The 22,080-nt window shown below is 47.5% G+C and overlaps 1 protein-coding gene across 1 annotated transcript in view; it reads right to left on the bottom strand.

The window, feature by feature from the left end:
* Window positions 1-204: 204 nt before the first annotated feature.
* The window catches only part of LOC141198683 (uncharacterized), a 38,763-nt gene continuing 16,887 nt past the window's right edge, over window positions 205-22,080 (bottom strand). The window contains exons 2-7 of the mRNA XM_073663085.1: window positions 21,349-21,559; window positions 21,040-21,219; window positions 20,833-20,956; window positions 20,652-20,749; window positions 20,363-20,453; window positions 205-1,826 (exon numbers count right to left, since the gene is read on the bottom strand). Coding sequence (XP_073519186.1) covers window positions 547-1,826; window positions 20,363-20,453; window positions 20,652-20,749; window positions 20,833-20,956; window positions 21,040-21,219; window positions 21,349-21,559 — 1,984 coding nt within the window. The 3' untranslated portion in view covers window positions 205-546. The remainder of the gene's footprint in view (window positions 1,827-20,362; window positions 20,454-20,651; window positions 20,750-20,832; window positions 20,957-21,039; window positions 21,220-21,348; window positions 21,560-22,080) is intronic.

Below are 22,080 nucleotides of genomic sequence, written 5' to 3'. Positions count from 1 at the left end.
TTACAAGCGGCGGCCACTACAACTTGATGGCCAAGCACCGCAGATAAGGACTTCCAGCCGGCGGCAGCCGCCGCCGGTACAGTTAACAGCTGATCGTCAGGGGAGGCGCGTGCGGGACCCCAGACGATAATACATTGATGCCCTATCCTTATGTGAGCCCCGGGAACGCAAGTTGTGGCACCAATGGAACAGTGCCAGAACAGGACCTGTATATGAGTGTTTTTATTTTAACAAGGCCAACCTTGAGGAAAGAGAAATAGTTGTCCTAGTAGTGGACAAACCCTTTAAGATACAATTTTCGGTTAAAAATGAAAAAGGCTTCTCCCCTGTGTGAGTTCTCTGAAGTTTAATAAGAGTTGATTTCCGTGTAAAACATTTCCCACATTAAGAACATGAAAAAGGCTTCTCCCCTGTGTGAGTTCTCTGGTGACTAAGAAGTGATGATTTCTTCACAAAACATTTTCCACATTCTGAACAGGAAAAAGGCTTCTCCTCTGTGTGAATTCTCTGGTGCTTAACCAAATCTGATTTCTGGCTAAAACATTTTCAACATTCGAAACAGGAAAAAGACTTCTCCCCTGTGTGAGTTCTCCGGTGTCTGATAAAACGTGATTTCAATTTAAAACATTTTCCACATTCTGAACAAGAAAAAGGCTTCTCTCCTGTGTGGGTTGTCTGGTGGTTATCAAGATGCACTTTCTGTTTAAAACATTTACCACATTCTGAGCAAGAAAAAGGCTTCTCCCCTGTGTGAGTTCTCTGATGTCTGATTAAACTTGATTTATTTGTAAAACATTTTCCACATTCTGAACAAGAAAAAGGCTTCTCCCCTGTGTGACTTCTCTGGTGATTAACAAGATTTGTTTTCTGGTTGTAACAATTCCCACATTCTGAACAGGAAAAAGGCTTCTCCCCTGTGTGGGTTCTCTGGTGACTAACCAAATCTGATTTCTGGCTAAAACATTTCCCACATTCTGAACAGGAAAAAGGCTTCTCTCCTGTGTGAGTTCTCTGGTGCTTAACCAAATCTGATTTCTGGCTAAAACATTTCCCACATTCTGAACAGGAAAAAGGCTTCACTCCTGTATGAGTTCTCTGGTGATTAACCAAAGCTGATTTCTGGATAAAACATTTTCCACATTCTGAACAGGAACAATGCTTCTCCCCTGTGTGAGTTCTCTGATGTCTGATTAAACTTGAATTATCTGTAAAACATTTTTCACATTCTGAACAAAAAAATGGCTTCTCTCCTGTGTGAGTTGTCTGATGGTTATCAAGATGCACTTTCTGTTTAAAACATTTCCCACATTCTGAACAGGAAAAAGGCTTCTCCCCTGTGTGAGTTCTCTGATGTCTGATTAAACTTGAATTATCTGTAAAACATTTTCCACATTCTGAACAAGAAAATGGCTTCTCCTCTTTGTGACTTCTCTGGTGATTAACAAGATTTGATTTCTGGTTAAAACATTTCCCACACTTGAAACAAAAAAATCTATTCTCTGCTGTGCGAATGTTTTGATGTTTAAGAAAAGACTTTTCAAGGAAAAAAATATTTCCATATTCTGAACAGAAAAATGGCTTCTTTGCTTTAGGAGCAGTTTGTTTTTTAATGCTTATTTTGTGACTTTGATTTTCCTTAGTAGTCGGTAATGAATCAGAAGACAGGATCTGTTTCAAAGGATCAGATGACAGATCTTTGCTGTGAAGGGATGATGGTATATCTGGAGAAATGGCATTCACTTCAATTGTATCCTGTGTGATCTCAAGGTCATCTGATTTAAAAATTGAAGATGTCAGCTGTTCCTCTGATCTCCTGGTACAGTCATCTGCCAAGAATAAAACCAAGAAAAAAATCAGCCTTACTAACACTAAATCTGATAACAAATGCACTAGTATTTTAGTGTTTCTTGGGTGTACTCGAGTGTCTGTCTATGTGGGGTGCACTTATATAGTGCTAGGCAGCCCTCCTGATCTAATAGTATGGGCAACATCACTAGTCACTCTCCACAAGGAGAAATGTTACCCCTTAGACCTCAGTCCAGAGACTCTCATCTATCCAAATCAGTTCTCATACTTTGCACTGACGAGGGCCAACAGCCCGAAACTCCGCATCTGCAAATTGAGATTCTGATTTGGCTTTTATCCTAAGTCATATTGCATGACTCGTTAAAGGGTTGATAGCGACTTGTAGAATTGCTGCTACCAATAGGTGGCGCTATAGAGTTCAAGTCCTCTTTTTCTCTGAAGAGGCAATTTGCATATTAAATTTCCCAGAAGAGCATTGCTTGGTGAATAAGCCTCCTTACCTTGACGTGTCAGAGCTGGTATCTCACTCTCCACAAGGAGAAACATTACCCCTTAGACCTCAGTCCAGAGCCTCTCACCTAGCCAAATCAGTTCTCATACTTTGCACTGACGAGGGCCAACAGCCCGAAACACCGTGTCTGCAAATTGAGATTCTGATTTGGCTTCTATCTTAAGTCATATTGCATGTCTTGTTAAAGGGTTGATTGTGACTTGAAGGATTGCTGCTTCCAATAGGTGGCGCTATAGAGTCCAAGTCCTCTTTTTCTCTGAAGAGGCAATTTGCATATAGGCTAAGCCAGACACTGTGCATCAAACCTGCCTGTGTGACTGGCGTCCTATGCTAGCCTCATCTGTGTGCATCTTTAATACTAAGTAATCACCCTCTCCATGAATTGGTAGGTTTGTGAGTGGTTGCTCCCTCAGTATTTTGCGCCTGCGCTGCCCCCCCCCCCCTTTATCATGGGGGTCAGCGGCATCCTGCCAGTGCATTTGTTATATGATTTGGTGTTGGTAAGGCTGTATCTTTTTCTGTGATTTTTTTTTATTTTGCCTTATGTTAGCCATCATTATTCACCAGGACAATAACAGTTCACATTCTAATAGAAAACCTCATAGGATGAACCAGTAGAGCGTGGTGTTCAACTGTTTGTTCATTCTGTCTCCAAATTACGGAATAAGAAGCCACCAAAAAATGTTACGTAGGTGAAATAATACCAATAAAAACTTCTACTCATCTCACAAAAAACAAGTCCCCACTCAGGTCCATCATCTGTGTAGCGTCGGCGTCCCTGCCTCCTGCTAGGCAGGGACGCTGTTCCCCTCACCTCTCCGCTCTGTGCCCGGCGTCTTCCTCCCGCTCTGCTGGAAGCGCGCGCTGCTTCCAGGCCACGGTGCTTAGGGCGCGCGCGCGCTCCCCCTCTCTTAAAGGGGCCGCGCGCGCCGTCCTAAGGAGTCCCCGGCCAATGGCCGGAGGACTTCACCATATATAAGGCACCTCCTCCAAAATGGAGGTGCCCGAGCAATGTTGTTGCAAAGCCTTCACTCTGCTTCAGCCCTCAGGTCCCGTTTCCAGTTACCTGCCAGTCACCTGCCAGATTCCTGCCTGTTACCTGCCAGTCACCTGCCAGATTCCTGCCTGTTACCTGCCAGTCACCTGCCAGATTCCTGCCTGTTACCTGCCAGTCACCTGCCAGATTCCTGCTTGATACCTGCCAGATATCCGTTTACCTGCTTGCAAGCCTGCGGTCCGACGGTCTGCCTTCCGACACCTGGGAGCGCTCATCTGCTACCTGCCTGCTAGCCTACCTGGAGGCTCCGCCGTCACTTGCCGTGACCACCTGCCTGTCCAGAGACTCTTGTCTGCTCACCTGGGAGCGCTCACCTGCTACCTGCCTGCTAGCCTACCTGGAGGCTATGCTGTCACTTGCCGTGACCACCTGCCTGTCCAGAGACACTCGCCCGCTCACCTGGGAGCGCTCACCAGTCACCTGCCTGCTGTCCTTCTACCCAGAGACTGTCCCTGTCACTTGCCGTGAGTACCTGTCCTTCTACCCAGAGACTGTCCCTGTCACTTGCCGTGACTACCTGCCCTTCTACCCAGAGACTGTCCCTGTCACTTGCCGTGACTACCTGCCCGTCTTCCCTGGGAGCCACCCGCTTCCTTACAAGGACCGCCGCCTTGTATAGTTGCTCAGAGGTTCCGCCTCCCAGACTCGTTACAGTTTGCTCGGGCCATGGAATCCGGTGGCACCCAAGCTCCCTCACTCTCGGACCTATGTCATGAACTGTCCCGTCAGAGGTCCCAACAGGAGTCCATCCTGAGTCACCTGCGGAGTGTCAACTCTCGCCTGGACACTCTGTCTGCTCCACCTGCAACCACCGCTAGTGTCATGACTCGCAACCCGGCAGCGCCGCTGCCCACCAATACCATGGTATCCTGTCCCGGACCCCGGTTTTCTGCACCTCCTCGTTTCGGAGGTGACTCCGCTCAAGCTCGGGGCTTCATAAACCAGTGCACCCTGCACTTTGAACTCTTGTCCCACCAGTTTATCTCCGACCGGTCCAAAGTAGCCTTTATCATGTCCCACCTCACGGGGGAGGCTCTGGCTTGGCTAAATCCTCTGTGGGAGAGAGGAGATCCCCTGGTGTCCGACCTGCCAGCCTTTCTCACGGCTTTCCGGAAAGTCTTCGACGAACCCGGACGGAAGACCTCATCCGCATCGTCTCTGCTACGCCTCCGTCAAGGAGATCTCACCGTGGGCCAATATGCCATACAGTTCCGTACCCTTGCTTCGGAGCTGGCCTGGGATAACGACGCTCTGGTGTCTGTCTTCTGGGAGGGTCTGTCCGGCCGTATTAAAGATGAACTCGCCGGTCGGGACACTCCTACCACTCTCGATGACTTAATAACACTTGCCACCCGGATTGACATCCGATTCCAGGAGCGCGCCAAAGAGGTCACCCGTGAGAGGAGGTTTCCACGTCTAGCCCCCACCTTCCAGAAACCCGTTACTCCCTCCGTTACTCCCCAGGCACACTCACCTGAGCCTATGCAGGTCGACCAGACCAAGATGGTCAAAACCCGTCAAGACTTACGCCGTGCCGAGGGGAGCTGCTTCTACTGTGGCAGTAAGGAGCACCGGATCCGTTCCTGCCCAGAGAGGTCGGGAAACGCCTGTGTCTAGGATCGCTCAGAGAGGTCGCCCTAGACAAAAGTAAACCCTCTCCATCTCTGATGCTGTCAGTCTCTATCTCCTGCGGAGAGAACCGCTATTTCGAACTGGCTCAACTTGACTCAGGAGCTGCTGGAAATCTCATTTCTCAGTCTCTGGTAGAGAAATACCGCATTCCCACCAAACCACTGGCCGTACCTTTATCTGTCGCCGCCGTGGATGGGGGCCTCTTACCACATCCCATCCAACTCATCACCGAATCCATAACTCTGCAGGTGGAAATGCTGCATTCTGAGAGCATCTCCTTTCATGTTCTGCCTGGACTCTCTCACGCACTCTTGTTAGGCCTACCTTGGCTCCAGAAACATGCACCCGTGCTTGACTGGCAGACCGGAGAAGTCCTTCGCTGGGGACAGGACTGCCATAGGACTTGTCTAGCTCCCGTTCATCCTGCTCGTCCTTCTCCTACCCCAGTCAGTCTACCCGGTCTACCGGTTCCCTATTGGTCTTATGTGGATGTCTTCAATAAAAAAGAAGCAGAGACATTACCCCCTCATAGACCATACGATTGTCCAATTGACCTGATACCCGGCTCTACTCCTCCCCGTGGGCGTATCTACCCTTTGTCCGCAGCGGAGACCCGGTCCATGTCAGAATATATTGAGGAGAATCTGGCCCGGGGATTTATCCGGAAATCTACCTCCCCGGCGGGAGCAGGCTTCTTCTTCGTCAAAAAGAAGGACGGCTCACTCCGTCCATGTATAGATTATAGAGGCCTTAACCAGATTACAGTGAAGAATAAATACCCCCTCCCGCTCATTCCTGAATTATTTGACCGCCTGAGGGGGGCTAGAATCTTCACCAAACTGGATCTCCGTGGGGCGTATAACCTGGTCCGTATTCGTCAAGGGGATGAGTGGAAGACGGCATTCAACACCCGGGACGGCCACTATGAGTACCTTGTAATGCCCTTCGGTCTCTGTAACGCTCCTGCCGTCTTTCAAGAGTTGGTCAATGACATCTTCCGTGACCTTCTCTACTCCTGCGTGGTGGTGTACCTGGACGACATCTTGGTCTTCTCTCCGGACCTTCCTACTCACCGGAGGGATGTTCGTCGGGTCCTGCTCAGGCTCAGGCAGAACCACCTCTACGCTAAATATGAGAAGTGCATCTTTGAGCAGACCTCTCTTCCATTTCTGGGCTACATAATCTCTCAGACCAGCCTACAAATGGATCCTGAGAAACTGTCTGCCATCCAGAAGTGGCCCCGACCAGAGGGGTTGAAGGCTATTCAGCGGTTCCTGGGCTTCGCCAACTATTACCGCCTCTTCATACCGCACTTCTCTTCCCGGACTGCCCCTATCTCTGCGCTCACCCGTAAGGGGACTAATCCCAGAAGATGGCCGCCCGAAGCTGAGGAGGCCTTTCTTTCCTTAAAACAGGCCTTCTCCTCCGCCCCGGTGCTTCATCGTCCGGACGGCAACAAACAATTCTTCCTAGAAGTTGACGCTTCCTCCTCCGGAGTCGGGGCGGTACTTACCCAAAAGTCATCTTCCGGAAGAATGGTAACCTGCGTTTTTTTTTCCAAACTCTTCTCCTCTTCTGAGCGCAACTATTCTATTGGAGACCGTGAATTGTTAGCCATTAAGCTGGCACTGGAGGAGTGGCGTTACCTGCTCGAGGGGTCTCTTCACCCAGTAATAATTTACACGGACCACAAGAACTTGGCTTACCTTCAGAGCGCCCAGAGACTTAACCCGCGCCAAGCCCGGTGGTCCTTGTTTTTCGCCCGCTTTGATTTTGTTCTTCATTTTCGCCCGGTAGACAAAAACATCAAAGCTGACGCCTTGTCCCGATCCTTCCTGGTATCTGATCTAGAGGAGGAACCTAGGCACATCATTGATCCCGCCAGAGTAATGCAAGTGGCTCCCGTGAATCTAAATCGTCTCCCTCCCGGTAAGACGTTTGTAACTGTACCTGATCGGAAGAAGGTCCTACACTGGGGTCATTCGTCTAAGCTAGCTGGCCACGCCGGTCAGAAAAACACCCTCCAGCTCATTACCCGGCATTACTGGTGGCCTACCCTGCACAAGGATGTAATAGACTTTGTTTCTGGCTGTGTGTCCTGCGCCCGCAACAAAGTTCCGAGACACCTGCCAGCCGGTCGCTTTCTTCCTCTTCCAGTACCTGCTGCCCCGTGGCAGCATATTGCTATGGACTTTATAACGGATCTTCCTGTCTCTGCGGTTGTACGGTGATTTGGGTGGTCGCTGATCGCTTCTCCAAGATGGCGCACTTCATTCCCCTGCCGGGTCTCCCGTCTGCACCCGAACTGGCTAAAGACTTTATCCGCCACATCTTCCGTCTCCATGGCCAGCCCCTCCACATCGTGTCAGATCGTGGGGTTCAGTTCACCTCACGCTTCTGGAGAGCCACATGTAAGTTGCTTGACGTCACTCTGGACTTCTCCTCCGCTTACCATCCACAGTCCAATGGTCAAGTGGAGCGGATCAATCAGAACCTGACCAGTTACCTCCGGCACTTCGTTAATGCCCACCATTCGGACTGGGTGGATCTCCTACCATGGGCCGAGTTCTCTTACAATAATTACGAGAGCGAATCTTCCTCCAAATCCCCGTTTTTTGTAGTCTTCGGTCAGCATCCTCGGATCCCATTTCCCGTCTCCACCTCGGTGGACAATCCGGCTGCGGAATCTCTCGTTCGCGAATTCTCCTCCATTTGGGAGAGTACCCGATCCGCACTCCTTCAGTCGTCCGAACGGATGAAAAAACACGCTGACAAGAAACGCCTGGATCCTCCACAATTCCGTCCTGGAGATAAAGTCTGGCTCTCATCCAAATATGTCCGGCTCAAGATTCCCTCCTACAAGTTAGGGCCTCGGTTCATCGGCCCACTGGAAGTTATCAAACAGATCAACCCGGTGGCCTATAAATTAAAACTCCCAGCCAACTTACGGATCCCTAACTCCTTCCATGTATCTCTCCTCAAACCCGTGGTACTTAACTCTTTTTCCAAGTCTACAGGTACGCCTCCTGCTCCGGTTTCCGCTGAGAACGAGTTTGAGGTAGAGAACATTCTGGCCACCAAAAGGGTAAGAGGAAAAACCTTTTTTCTGGTAGATTGGAAGGGGTTTGGTCCTGAGGAGAGAACGTGGGAGCCCCGGGAGAACATCCATGCCCCTCTCATCCTTGATAAATTTCTCTCTGGCCTAAAAAAGGGGGGGCCTAAAGGGGGGGGTACTGTAGCGTCGGCGTCCCTGCCTCCTGCTAGGCAGGGACGCTGTTCCCCTCACCTCTCCGCTCTGTGCCCGGCGTCTTCCTCCCGCTCTGCTGGCAGCGCGCGCTGCTTCCCGGACACGGTGCTTAGGGCGCGCGCGCGCGCTCCCCCTCTCTTAAAGGGGCCGCGCGCGCCGTCCTAAGGAGTCCCCGGCCAATGGCCGGAGGACTTCACCATATATAAGGCACCTCCTCCAAAATGGAGGTGCCCGAGCAATGTTGTTGCAAAGCCTTCACTCTGCTTCAGCCCTCAGGTCCCGTTTCCAGTTACCTGCCAGTCACCTGCCAGATTCCTGCCTGTTACCTGCCAGTCACCTGCCAGATTCCTGCTTGATACCTGCCAGATATCCGTTTACCTGCTTGCAAGCCTGCGGTCCGACGGTCTGCCTTCCGACACCTAATATAGGCAGTATAGGTACCGTCCCAATTTAGGGTCACCTTGCCGCTGGTGGGACGGCTTGTATACTTTTTTTGATCAATAATAGTTCACTAAGTACCCTATATTTATTATGCAACTTTGCTTTACATTTATATATAATGATGGTAGGGTATGAGATATATTTTTGTCTTTTGTCTTTTGTAGGTTTTGTTTCTTTTTTGCTAGTGTGAACATGCTCCTATTTCTTGCATGTCTACCATCTTAGACCTCAGTTCACATTGCCTGGTTTTTTGTCTTGTTTGCATTCTGTGCAATTTAAGGGTGTGGCATCCCCTTTGTTGAGCTGACTGGTATATATGTAGCTTACCACGGGCCTGGGTGGTCTGGAGTTGGGACCCGGTCCTATTTGTCTACCCTTTTATATGCATTGCTTCAACTTTGATATACAGTAAGGTTTTTAATATAGGCAGTATAGGTACTGTCCCAATTTAGGGTCACCTTGCCGCTGGTGGGACGGCTTGTATACTTTTTTTGATCAAAAATAGTTCACTAAGTACCCTATATTTATTATGCAACTTTGCTTTACATTTATATATAATGATGGTAGGGTATGAGATATATTTTTGTCTTTTGTCTTTTGTAGGTTTTGTTTCTTTTTTGCTAGTGTGAACATGCTCCTATTTCTTGCATGTCTACCATCTTAGACCTCAGTTCACATTGCCTGGTTTTTTGTCTTGTTTGCATTCTGTGCAATTTAAGGGTGTGGCATCCCCTTTGTTGAGCTGACTGGTATATATGTAGCTTACCACGAGCCTGGGTGGTCTGGAGTTGGGACCCGGTCCTATTTGTCTACCCTTTTATATGCATTGCTTCAACTTTGATATACAGTAAGGTTTTTAATATAGGCAGTATAGGTACCGTCCCAATTTAGGGTCACCTTGCCGCTGGTGGGACGGCTTGTATACTTTTTTTGATCAAAAATAGTTCACTAAGTACCCTATATTTATTATGCAACTTTGCTTTACATTTATATATAATGATGGTAGGGTATGAGATATATTTTTGTCTTTTGTCTTTTGTAGGTTTTGTTTCTTTTTTGCTAGTGTGAACATGCTCCTATTTCTTGCATGTCTACCATCTTAGACCTCAGTTCACATTGCCTGGTTTCTTCCGACACCTGTCAGTCTGTCTATGGACCAGCCTGCCCGCTCACCTGGGAGCGCTCATCTGCTACCTGCCTGCTAGCCTACCTGGAGGCTCCGCCGTCACTTGCCGTGACCACCTGCCTGTCCAGAGACTCTTGTCTGCTCACCTGGGAGCGCTCACCTGCTACCTGCCTGCTAGCCTACCTGGAGGCTCCGCCGTCACTTGCCGTGACCACCTGCCTGTCCAGAGACTCTTGCCCGCTCACCTGGGAGCGCTCATCTGCTACCTGCCTGCTAGCCTACCTGGAGGCTCCGCCGTCACTTGCCGTGACCACCTGCCTGTCCAGAGACTCTTGTCTGCTCACCTGGGAGCGCTCATCTGCTACCTGCCTGCTAGCCTACCTGGAGGCTCCGCCGTCACTTGCCGTGACCACCTGCCTGTCCAGAGACTCTTGCCCGCTCACCTGGGAGCGCTCATCTGCTACCTGCCTGCTAGCCTACCTGGAGGCTCCGCCGTCACTTGCCGTGACCACCTGCCTGTCCAGAGACTCTTGCCCGCTCACCTGGGAGCGCTCACCTGCTACCTGCCTGCTAGCCTACCTGGAGGCTCCGCCGTCACTTGCCGTGACCACCTGCCTGTCCAGAGACTCTCGCCTGCTCACCTAGGAGCGCTCACCTGCTACCTGCCTGCTAGCCTACCTGGAGGCTCTGCCGTCACTAGCCGTGACCACCTGCCTGTCCAGAGACTCTCGCGTGCTCACCTGGGAGCGCTCACCAGTCACCTGCCTGCTGTCCTTCTACCCAGAGACTGTCCCTGTCACTTGCCGTGAGTGCCTGTCCTTCTACCCAGAGACTGTCCCTGTCACTTGCCGTGACTACCTGCCCTTCTACCCAGAGACTGTCCCTGTCACTTGCCGTGACTACCTGCCCGTCTTCGCTGGGAGCCACCCGCTTCCTTACAAGGACCGCCCCCTTGTATAGTTGCTCAGAGGTTCCGCCTCCCAGACCCGTTACAATCTGTCAATGGAAAACCAGAGGTTTCCACATTATTAGTGACTCAAAGGCTTTTGAAAAGCAACATGGCTTCCATAAACCAATCCAGCAATATCTGCTCCCCCAAAGTCAAATCTCCCCCTCACTTCTGAGCCTTGCAGTGCGCCCAAACCACATTCAGCATCCATGTATTCGGCATTACTATAGTGAGAAGAACCCACTTAATTGATGGTGTGTGTCTCCTGGAGCACAATCTGGGCACTATGTGTTGGGTAATGAAATAATATATTTGTTATTTTCACTCACCAACATCCACTGTGTGCTAATTTCCGAAAAGTGCCTGTGGAGTCAATATAGTCACTACTCCTATAGATTATTTCACTGAGGGTTATAATTTCCAAAATGGTGTCACTTTATGAGGATTTCTACTGTTCTGGTTTTCTGCAATTTGGTCACATTAGGGCTTCTGCAAATGGTGTATCCCATCTCCTCTGGGATCTGCTCCTGTGACGTCTGCTTCTCTCACCAGGAGCCGCCTTATTCATCCTGCAGGTGGCGCTGGTGATGGAGGAGACGTCAGAACCAGAAGCTACTGGGAGGTACAGCTTCTGTCCAGCCACTAAGATTAGAGTGTCTGGGACCTGTAGTACCATCCAGTCTGGCAGTATGGATGTGTGTGCTGTCCAGCTGGAGTAATCTGCTCCGTGCTTTAGCCAATTGGAAAGCACCGCACCCTACTAAAGCTCAAAGCATATTGCCAAAAGCTAAAACACAGCAAAATAGGGCAGCAGTATGTACCTGCCCAGATCTTCAGAAGTACTGTAAATGCACTACCAGGATGCAGCAAACCCACATAAAGATGGCGGCTACACAGGTGAGACAAAATACTGATGAGACAATCACTCACAACCTACCATTTCATGGAGGGGGTGACTCCGTAGTATTTGAATTGCACACAAAAAGGCTTGTATATGGAGCTGTTCACACTTGGATAATGCACAGTATCCGACTTACAGCCTATTAGTTACGGCCATACTATTAGATTAGGTGGGCTGCCCGGTACTATCCAAGTGCACTCCATGAGAACAGACACAGTTTACAATGCCCGCACTGATGGGCCTGGCTGCACCCTGGGATAAAAAAGTGCAAAAATGCATATATATAATATATGGATAGTACCGGGCAGCCCGCCTAATCTAATAGTATGGGCGTAACTAATAGGCTGTAAGCCGATACTGTGAACTACCCAAGTGTGAACAGCACCCTATACAAACCTTTTTGTGAGTAATTCAAATACTAAGCAGTCACCCCTCCATGAAATGGTAGGTTGTGAGTGATTGTAGGTTGGTTGTGAATGATTGTCTCATCAGTATTTTGCACCCGTGTAGCCGCCATCTGTATGTGGGTATACTGCACCCTGGTAGTGCATTTAGTTCTGAACATCTGGGCAGGTAAACATTGCTGCTCTTTTTTGCTGTGTTTCTTCTTGAATATTGGGGGAATTTTAATTCTTCTTAGTGTGGCTTTGCTTTTTGTGCATATTACCAGAAGCTGCCAGATACAGCCCTGTTCTCCTCTGGTTCAGTCCTCTGTGCTCAGCTCTCGGCTTGTGTATTTGCTTCCTGTTGTGACCTCGGCCCGTTTACTGACTACTCTTGTGTGATTTTCTATTTTCATTGACCTCCATGTTGTGACCCGGTTAAGTGACTATTCTTCTTGCCATTTCACTCAATAGAACAGCAGGAAACACTGTGGCCCAAGCCTAGGGGTCTCTGTCTAAGTCCAAATCCATGTAGAGGGGTTAAAGGGTGATGAGCAAGGCAAACCCTGGGATCTGGAAAATGGAGTAGATGACGCCAAGCCTGTTTGTGGTAGCCATCTTTTGCGCTGCCAGGTGACCATGAACAGTGTCCCCAATACATTGTGTCTGCAAACTATTCGAGCAAGATCTGCATTCAAATAGCTAAATGTCGCTCCTTCCCTTCTTAACCTGCCATGTGCCCAGACAGTAGTGTGCAACCGTATATAGGGGATTGTCGGATTCAAGAGAAGTTGGAAAATAATTTGTAAGGTCCATTTGTTTCCTATTATTCTTTGTGAAGAATTCCAAAGTTATCATCATATAAAGTGACACACGTCAGATTTGAAAAATGGGCCCAGATAGGAACACAAAACTGGCTGCAGGAAGGGGTTAAATCAGAGTATTTTGGGCACTAACTACTGTAATCAAAACTGTGAGTATAGACAATAACACATCTACTGAAATGATCAAACTCAACAGTCTCCATCAGTAAGTAGTGAGTAACTAGTGGTGAAACCTCTCTGGGGTAATTAGAGTATGGGGCTCGGGGGCTCTTGGCAATCTAAACTATCGTAAGGGACAATATTTTCTGTCAGATGAGTTTCAAGAAGAAATATTAGACAATCAAAGAGAACTTTTTATAATAGTGCAGAGCTGAGGCGTCTTAAATTTAGCTTAGAGATATATCATGGCAGAGGTGTAATGTTTTTTTGTTTAGTTTGTCACAATCCTGTTTGAAGTTAGTTGGTTTTAAAAAAAATTGAAAAGTCAGGATAAAGGGAAACTCTGTTGTTATTGTACAGAAATTCACACTTGGCCTCACTGCACATTTAATGTTGTCGATCATAAAATTGAAGTTTGGCCAGAAAGACTGGACCTGGTCTTGTAGGGACCATATGAGCACATTCATCAGCACAGAAGGGAGAGAAGGTAGATTCATCTAATAAGATATCAGGGTTCTAGGAAGCCAACAGCATCATTACCCTCCACTTTCTCTTACAGATCCATCATGATATTTTACTTCAAGTGATTTTCTAACTTGTCATCAGGTAACGGTCAGCATCTTCTAATCCCAGGGGGGAGGTGGATCCTCCAGGTTGTAAATTCTATAGAAAAGGGCTTTCAGTGCCCAAAATCATCTGAACAGTTTTGGGTGGAGGTGAGTGTTGTGGTCTAGAGGCAAAATGGTGATCACACGATTGTGATACAGCCAGACTACACCACCGATAAAGCAGCCACAGCCGGTGACTAAGAAGAATCTGTGACTTCTCTGCATTTAGTGTTTACTAGTGATGAGCGAGTACCGTAATATTCGTAATCGCTATACTCGCTATATATATAGTACTTTGTAATAATTGCGTATTCGTTCAGAATAGCGAGTACAATGTAAGTCAATGGGAAATGCGAATAATTTTCTGCTGGACCCTACAAAGGGGCCTGAGGAAAAGATGATGGGAAAGTGAAATGGATGGGAAAGTGATGAAACAGAATGGGAAGAGCCTGGAGAATGTGCCTGCATGCATTTCTGACTCACATATGGTTTCGGGGGATAAGTTTGTCGCAGTATTACGCCACTTTTACAGACACACAAGAACAACTACCAAACTTAACCTAAATTGCATTTAACAGGCCAAAAAGGTTAAGAAACAGTATTTCCTGCACAATCACTTGTATATAAGGCTAAATAAATCAGAGAAACCAAAAAATACCCCTTTTAGCGTTTGTTCACACATACTGTTGTGGCTTTTTTTTTCGCCTTTTATAATTGGGAGGGCCCTGACTTATACATTTTGTAGGTCCATCTGTCATACATCATCTTTAGTGCGCTATTCCCCAGCACTTTACAAGCACAGCTAGAAAGTATCAGTATGTATGTAGATCTTTGACCTGAGAGGCCTCAGGTGGCTCTGTAACATGCGTTTTGGAGGGACAGCTATTACTTAGACATTTGGGCGGTCCCTCCATCATTGACAATCAGATAGTGGAATACACATTCCATAGCAGTTTACAATATGCTCATTGTAGCATTGGGCTTGACCCTCCTCCTCCACCACCATGTGAGACTCGGGCCCTAAATTCAAATGTTCAGATCGCCTGCAGTAAGCAGGAAAGCTGAGTTTTGTGAGAGCCCTTGTGTGGCCCTGTAACAAACATTTTGAAGTGCCCTCCTCTAGAGATTTTGGAGTTGCCTCTTGTGTACACTTGAGAGTGCCCTCACTTATTCATACTGTAGGGCCCTCATTATTATTTAACTAATTTAAGGGCAGAGACTACAGAGAAAATGGCCAAGATACATGGAGTACTAGAAGGTAGCAGTGAGTGCGGACTACGACCCTCAGGTATGGCTGAACTCAGTGAACCGTAAAAATAAAACTGCACTAGTCAACTCGATGACAAGCTCAAATATATCACTTGTGCAAGTCACTGGACAAAGTATTTATGGTGCCCCCCCTCCAGGATGGGTTGGTGAAGCTTCTTAGAGATTGGCTTAGAGATTTTGATTGTCAATATTCCCCAGATTATATAGCAGGAGAAGACTTCTTGATACTGTACTACTTGGTCCAGTAGAATGTGCATCGTATTTCCAAAAATTACTCCTGGGGCTGGGGGCTGTGTCATAGGTGCAGGAAGATTGCATGACAAGGGCCTCCCTTGACAAACATTATCTACGATGGAGTATTGTAGTAGTTGTGATCCTCAATTTAAGTTTTCAGAGGGCCATCAGTCGGTCATCAACAATCAGTGTAAATTTCTATTGAATATGTATCCCCTATCTCACAATGTGACACAACCTGTGAGAAGGGCCTCCAATGACAAATATTAGTTTGGTAGGACTACTGTACATTCCAGATTTGTCCACTGCACAATGTGCATATGGTTTGTGAAAATTAGGCCTATTGGCTAAGTCATGGTTGACGCAGGAAGCCACCATCCCAAGGGCCTCCAATCACAAATAGTAGTTAGGCTGGAGTATGAATACTGTCCTGGTTTGTCCACGGCACAATGTACATAGGATTTGTAAAAATTAGCCCTATTGGCTGTGTCACGGTTGACTCATTATTTTGGCTGTGCCTTTGACAGCTAGCTTGGCTTGTGCCATCAACATCTGAAAATCTGTCAACAAAACCCAAAATGCCAAAAAAGCCTGTTGTTAAGGGACGTGGACGTGGTGTTGTCAGTGGTGCGCGAGAAGCCACTCAGTCTGTGTCAGGTCAGAAGAAGCTTGATGCATCCACAATGTTCCTGGAAAAAGTTCCCGGTCTGGAACGTAAACATGTGTGGAAGCCACAAGAGCGAGAGCAGATTCTGTCTTGGATAGCAGACAAGGCCTCTACGCATTTGTCAAGCAGCACCAAAACTTCCGCGACCACACAGTCTACTGTGGATACACAGAAGGCTGGCCCTTCCAATCCTGAAGCTGGTTCTCCTTCCTCCCACCATTATCAGTCACAGGAGACATATGACCCCAAGCTTGGCCACTCCGAGGATCTGTTTGGTACGTATCCTTTGGTTGGCTCTGGCCTATCACCATGCAGCATTGAAGAGGGACAAGAGGTGGCGGTGTGCGTTGATGCTCAAGTATTTTAGGACCTACAACCAGAAGAAAGCCACTTGGAGGAACGTCATTTACTGTCTCCAGAGGTGGAGGCTGATGATGATGAGACATAGTTGCCATCAGGTCAGCCTACAATATCAACTGGGAAGGAGGATGAGATAGAAGACGAGGTGGTCGATGATGAGTCCACTGATCCGACCTGGACCGTTGGCAGCAACACAGAGGAAGATGGACCAACAAAGGCACCAAGGGGTCGTGGTTTGCCCAGAGTAAAAACTGGGTCAACTGTTCCCAAGAGCACCCCCGCTGTGCGCCAAGTCAGGGCAAGAGGGCGTTCAGCTGCTGTGTGGAATTTTTTTTTCTGAAAGTCCTTCAGAGAAAAACATTGTTGTCTGTAGCATCTGCAATACCAAGTTGAGCAGAGGCCAGGGCAAAGGCAACCTGAGCACAAAGAGTATGAGAAACCACATGGCAGCCAAGCAGCCGAGTAGGTGGGCGGAACACCAAGGTACCAAATCTGCATCTGCGGGTCAAACCAATAATAATAATACTCTTTATTTATATAGCAACAACCTATTCCGCAGCGCTTTACAATTCAGAGGTTCATATTCAACAGTCATAAGTAACATAGCTAAAGATAATATAATAATTAAAGGAAAAATAATGATGACCCTGCTCATAGGAGCTTACGATCTACAATGAGGTGGGGGGTGACACAAAGGACAGGGACTTATTTACAATGATGGTCCAGTCATCTTGAGGGGATGAGGGATAGACAAAGGTTGCATAAGCTGATCACCAGCCAGTATCTGTAGTGCTTTTGGGTTCCGTGGAAACTTATGCCATGTCGTCTGGGCTATGTCCTTCAGAATCTGCTGTTCAAGAAGCAGGCGCTCATACCTCCTGCCCACAAGCTGCGGTTGCTCACACGCAACAAACATCAACCACATCCACTTCCTTGTTCCAGCAAAGTGTCCAATTGTCGTGCCTGAGAGCTTGGAAAGAATGCGTAAATGCCCAGCCACGCACCCACAGGTACAAATACTAAACTCGCACATTGCCAAATTGCTAGCTATGGAGATGTTGGGCTTGTGGGAACACAGTCTTCCATGATCTCTTGGCTGTGGCTGCCCCACGATACAGTGTTCCCAGCCGCCACTATTTTGCCCGATGTGCCGTCCCTGCGTTACACAAGCACGTGTTAAACAATCTGAACCATGCTCTCACCAACACCGTAACCGGGAAGGTCCACCTAATAACAGACACCTGGACAAATTGTCGTGTACAGGGATGATACATTTCTGTCATGCCACACTGGGGGAACCTGGTGGAGGGTGGGACAAAGGCGCAAACTGGAACATCACACATCCCACCCACGCTAAGAATAGCGGTTCCAACTTCTGTCAGGGTCTCCACCTATTCAAATTCCACTTCCTCTCTCCCCTTCTCCTGCTCCTAATCCTCTGCTGAATTATTCTCCCCATCACTGCCAAGCTGGGACCTGTGCAGTAGTGCATCGGCAAAGTGGCAAGACGCTCTGCTGAAGCTGATCTGTTTAGGTCAGAAAGCACACACTGCAACAGAGCTGCGGCAAGCTGTAAAACAACAGACCAATCAGTGGCCTCCGGTCGTCTGCGATAATGGGCGTAACCTGGTGGCGGCTTTAAAGATCGGCAAGCCGGTACACGTGCCATGCATGGCTCACGTGCTGGACATAGTTCTTCAGAAATTTCTGAAAACTTTCCGTGACTTCCTGTACCTACTTGAGAAGGTGAGCCATATTAGCGCCCATTTCCGCCATTCCTCTACTGCTTTTGCAGTGCTGCATAAGCGCTTGAATTTGCCAAGTCACCGACTCATTTGCGGCCTGCCCACGCGGTGGAACTCCACCTATCTTACGTTTGCGAGGATTAGTGAACAGCAGAGGGCAGTAGCTGAATACCAGCTTCAGCATGCCGGTCAGACTGAGAGTCAGCCACCACACATAACATCTGTTGAGTGGGTGTGGATCGCTGACATTTGTGAGGTTGTTGAGAACTTTGAGTACTGCACCAGCCTTGTGAGCAGCGATCAGGCTATTATCAGCGTAACCATCCCGCTACTGTGTCTCTTGAAACAATCACTGCATAATCTCAAAGAGAAAGCTTTAAGTGCCCAGAATGTTGATATGGAGCCAGATTTCCCAATGGGTGATACTACCCAGCCCAGCCAATATTCTGAGGCAACATTGGGTGAAGAGGGGGAGGATGAGGAGGGAGAGGACTTGTTTTTCTGTGCTACCGAGGGGTAATGCTACAGAGGGGACACCCAACCCAAGCTTCATGTCTGCCCAGCCTGGATGGGCTGGAGAGGAGGAGGTGGTGGAGGAGGAGGAAGCGAGTCAGCGTGAGGAGAGGGTGGGTACTGTTTCTACTGTTGGGGACACAGAACATTTGCCTTTTTGCAGCTTGACCCACATGGCACAGTTCATGTATAAGTATCTGTGGCAAGACCCTCGCGTGATACACATTTTATCCAACAGTAATAATAATAATAATAATTTTTATTTATATAGACCAGCACAACAGTAAAGGCTATCTGTGCCTGTAACAATGCCAAGGAGGAATAAGTTGCAGAACATGGTCAAGGGGTACTTAAGTGACCATCCGTGCGTCCTTTCTGACACTTCAGTTCCCTTTAATTATTGGGTGTCTAAGCTAAACACTTGGCCGACCTCTCCTTATATGCCTTGGAGGTGCTGGCCTGCCGGCTGCTAGTGTGGTGTCTGAGCGTGTTTTCAGTGCCGCTGGGGCAATCATCACTGATAGGCGCACACGCCTCTCCACGGAGAATGCAGACAGACTTACTCTGATTAAATTCAACAAGGACTGGATATCTCCACAGTTTGTAATCCCTCCAGATGAGAGCAAGCCAAACTAAATTCACCAAAAATGCAGATTCATGCTACTGCTGTTAACGTCAACCCCTTCCCATAAGAACCCGTTTCCTTGCTTCGTCAACCATGACTCAGCCCATAGGGCTAATTTTTACAAACTCTATGCAGATTCTGCAGTGGACAAACCAGGACAGTATTCCTACTCCAGCCTAACTACTATTTGTGATTGGAGGCCCTTGGGATGACGGCTTCCTGCGTCAACCATGATTCAGCCCATAGGGCTAATTTTTACAAACCCTATGCAGAATGTGCAGTGGACAAACCAGGACAGTATTCCTACTCCAGCCTAACTACTATTTGTGATTGGTGGCCCTTGGGATGGTGGCTTCCAAAATAGTGGTTAAAATGGCCTGGTGCGTGCTTTGTAGCAGGCGGTAGGAAAAGTTTGGACTACTGCTTTGTGTAGGGCACAAAATGCCTTTTTAAGTGGACTAATATGGACAGAAGGCAGGCTGACACCCCAAAATAGCAGTTAAAATGGGCTGGTGCATGCTTCTTTTGTAGCAGGCAGTAGGAAATGTTTGGACTACTGCTTTGCGTAGGGCACCAAACACCTTTTTAAGTGGACTAATGTGGACTGCAGAAGCCAGGCTCTGACCCCTAAAACAGCAGGGAAAATAGACCGGTGCTAAAAAAAAAAAGGCAGCACAAAATGCTAGTTCTGTGTGTGCTGGAAAAATATTGCTTTGCCTCTGACAAGAGCTGTTTTAAGATGGACACTGAAAGAACACTAGCTAATACACTCCCTACCTAATACACAATCGCTCCCTCCTTGTACTCTGATTTTGTTGTGTGCCTTCAGCTCTGAAAATAGCTATTTTTTGGTGGTATTATGGAGCTAGTGAGCGGCTCCTTTAAACACAAAACTAGTATACACTGCAGGCAGCCCTTAAAAGGGCTTTTGTTTTATCAAGAAGCCTAAACACTCTCCCTAGCAGCTCAGCGATCTTACCATAGGCTATTACAATGCAGGCTCCAGATCCAATGTGCACAAAATGGCGGTGGCAGGGCTTAAATAGACCCCATGACGCTGGGCAGCCAGCCAATCACAGTAATGCCACAACCAAGATGTCTGCGGTATTACTGTGATTGGTTAAGAAGCCCAGCATGTTTAGTGGCAGCAGAGAAGGCGCCAAAACTGCAGGACAGGACATCCGAATATAGCGAGGCGAGTACACAAATACTCGCAGAATCATGAGTAACCCGAATACCGTACTATAAGTGTGAAAAGCGAATATTAACAAATACACTCGCTCGTTACAAGTGGTTACTACTCACCTGGGTAGTCATATGTAGGAATCTCCTCCTTACACCACTCATCACCCCATACATATGCCTCTATAGTATTAATATGGGTCAGATCTTCACCCTGAAACAAATATTGTAAAAGTCACAGACAGATGGAGAAGTCCCATCTATGATCAGCTCTAATCCTGCCATCTCCACCGTTCTCATTACACAAGTATAAAACATATAATACTGGTGGATAAAACAAGACTGAACACAAGACCTTCACAGCCATCTACACATCATAGGGGAGATCTCATGACACCTTCTCTCCATCTACCTGATAATCCTGAGGAACATTGGGATCTTCTTGTTTACAGTCATGTTGAAGAAGAGGACGGGGACATCTGTCTGGTGTTGTCCTCTTACTGGATAGATCTGGAGGAAACACATACAGGGACTGAATTAATTCTTTACATACAGATAATTATAGGCCGTGTGTATTTAGTCCTGTCTCTTACCTGGAGATGTGAGGGGCTGGGGAACCTCCATCATGATGTCTTTGTACAAATCTTTGTGTCCTTCTAAATACTCCCACTCCTCCATGGAGAAATAGACAGCGACATCCTGACATCTTATAGGAACCTGACACATACAATGATACAGTCATCCCCCCGATCCCTTCATAGCGCTACTGTATAATGTCCCAGCATTCCCAGCAGTGTCACCTCTCCAGTCAGCAGCTCAATCATCTTGTAGGTGAGTTCTAGGATCTTCTGGTCATTGATGTCCTCATGTATCAGGGGGTGAGATGGAGCCCCGGTGATTGGGCTCTGTGGTCTTCCCCATCCCTCAGACACAGGGGCCTGACAGCGCCCACTAGAGGTCTTCTTCACTATTGTGTAATGCTGGTTATGGAGAGACAAATTATTAAATCTCACTACAGACATTTCCAAGGTCCTCACCTCTCAAGTTCTGTCCATCTGTAACTCCCATAGATAAGAATGAGGTAATGTGACGTCATCAGAATCTCTCACCTCTCCAGTAAGTCGGAAGAGGATCTCTAGGGTGAGGCACAATATCCTCTCCGCCATCTTGTCTCTGTCCATATCCATCTTTGATGGGTCCATAAGGAAATTTCTTTTAAATAGAAGATCTTCACTGAGAGCATCCGATATTGTAGGGACCTGAATGAGAAGATGATTAGCCAACGTAACATCATAAAAATACTGTGTAATTACACAATTACTGGAGATAATAAGGGAAAACATATGAGGAGATATATCATTTTACAGTATTTAGTTTTCTTCTTTACATCTAGTAATAAAACCTATATATTTTAGGCCACAGACAACAAGCAGTTTCTTCCTTGGAGTCTGTAGCTGAACTCGTTTCTCAAAGACTCATCTTCCATAATGCTAATTCTCGTCTCATTTACCGACACTGCAGTCGGCATTAGCAATACTGCAGGAGATATTCATTACACGTGACATGAGAAATAATTACTTCATGAATAGGACGACATCTTCATCTTCTACTATGGCTGTAGAAAGATATTTGGCTAGAGTGCTTCACTGACTACATCTCCACCGGTCGTCTATATGAATGTTTCCCGTCTTCCCCGGACTGTAATCTTCTATCTCGTTAGATCTCATGTCTGATTCACACACAGAAGTTTGAGGCTTTCACACATGGTAAGGTTTTTAATATTATACAGAGTAGGATTATCTCGAATGGGTGCACCTTGCTATGGTGGGATAGATTTCATG

This window comes from Phyllobates terribilis, unplaced genomic scaffold (assembly GCF_046119375.1).
Source record: "Phyllobates terribilis strain yellow unplaced genomic scaffold, ASM4611937v1 Scaffold_99__1_contigs__length_5935540, whole genome shotgun sequence".
NCBI lineage: Eukaryota > Metazoa > Chordata > Amphibia > Anura > Dendrobatidae > Phyllobates > Phyllobates terribilis.
Note: the sequence above shows the minus strand (reverse complement) of the source record. Positions and strands in the feature narration are given on the sequence as shown.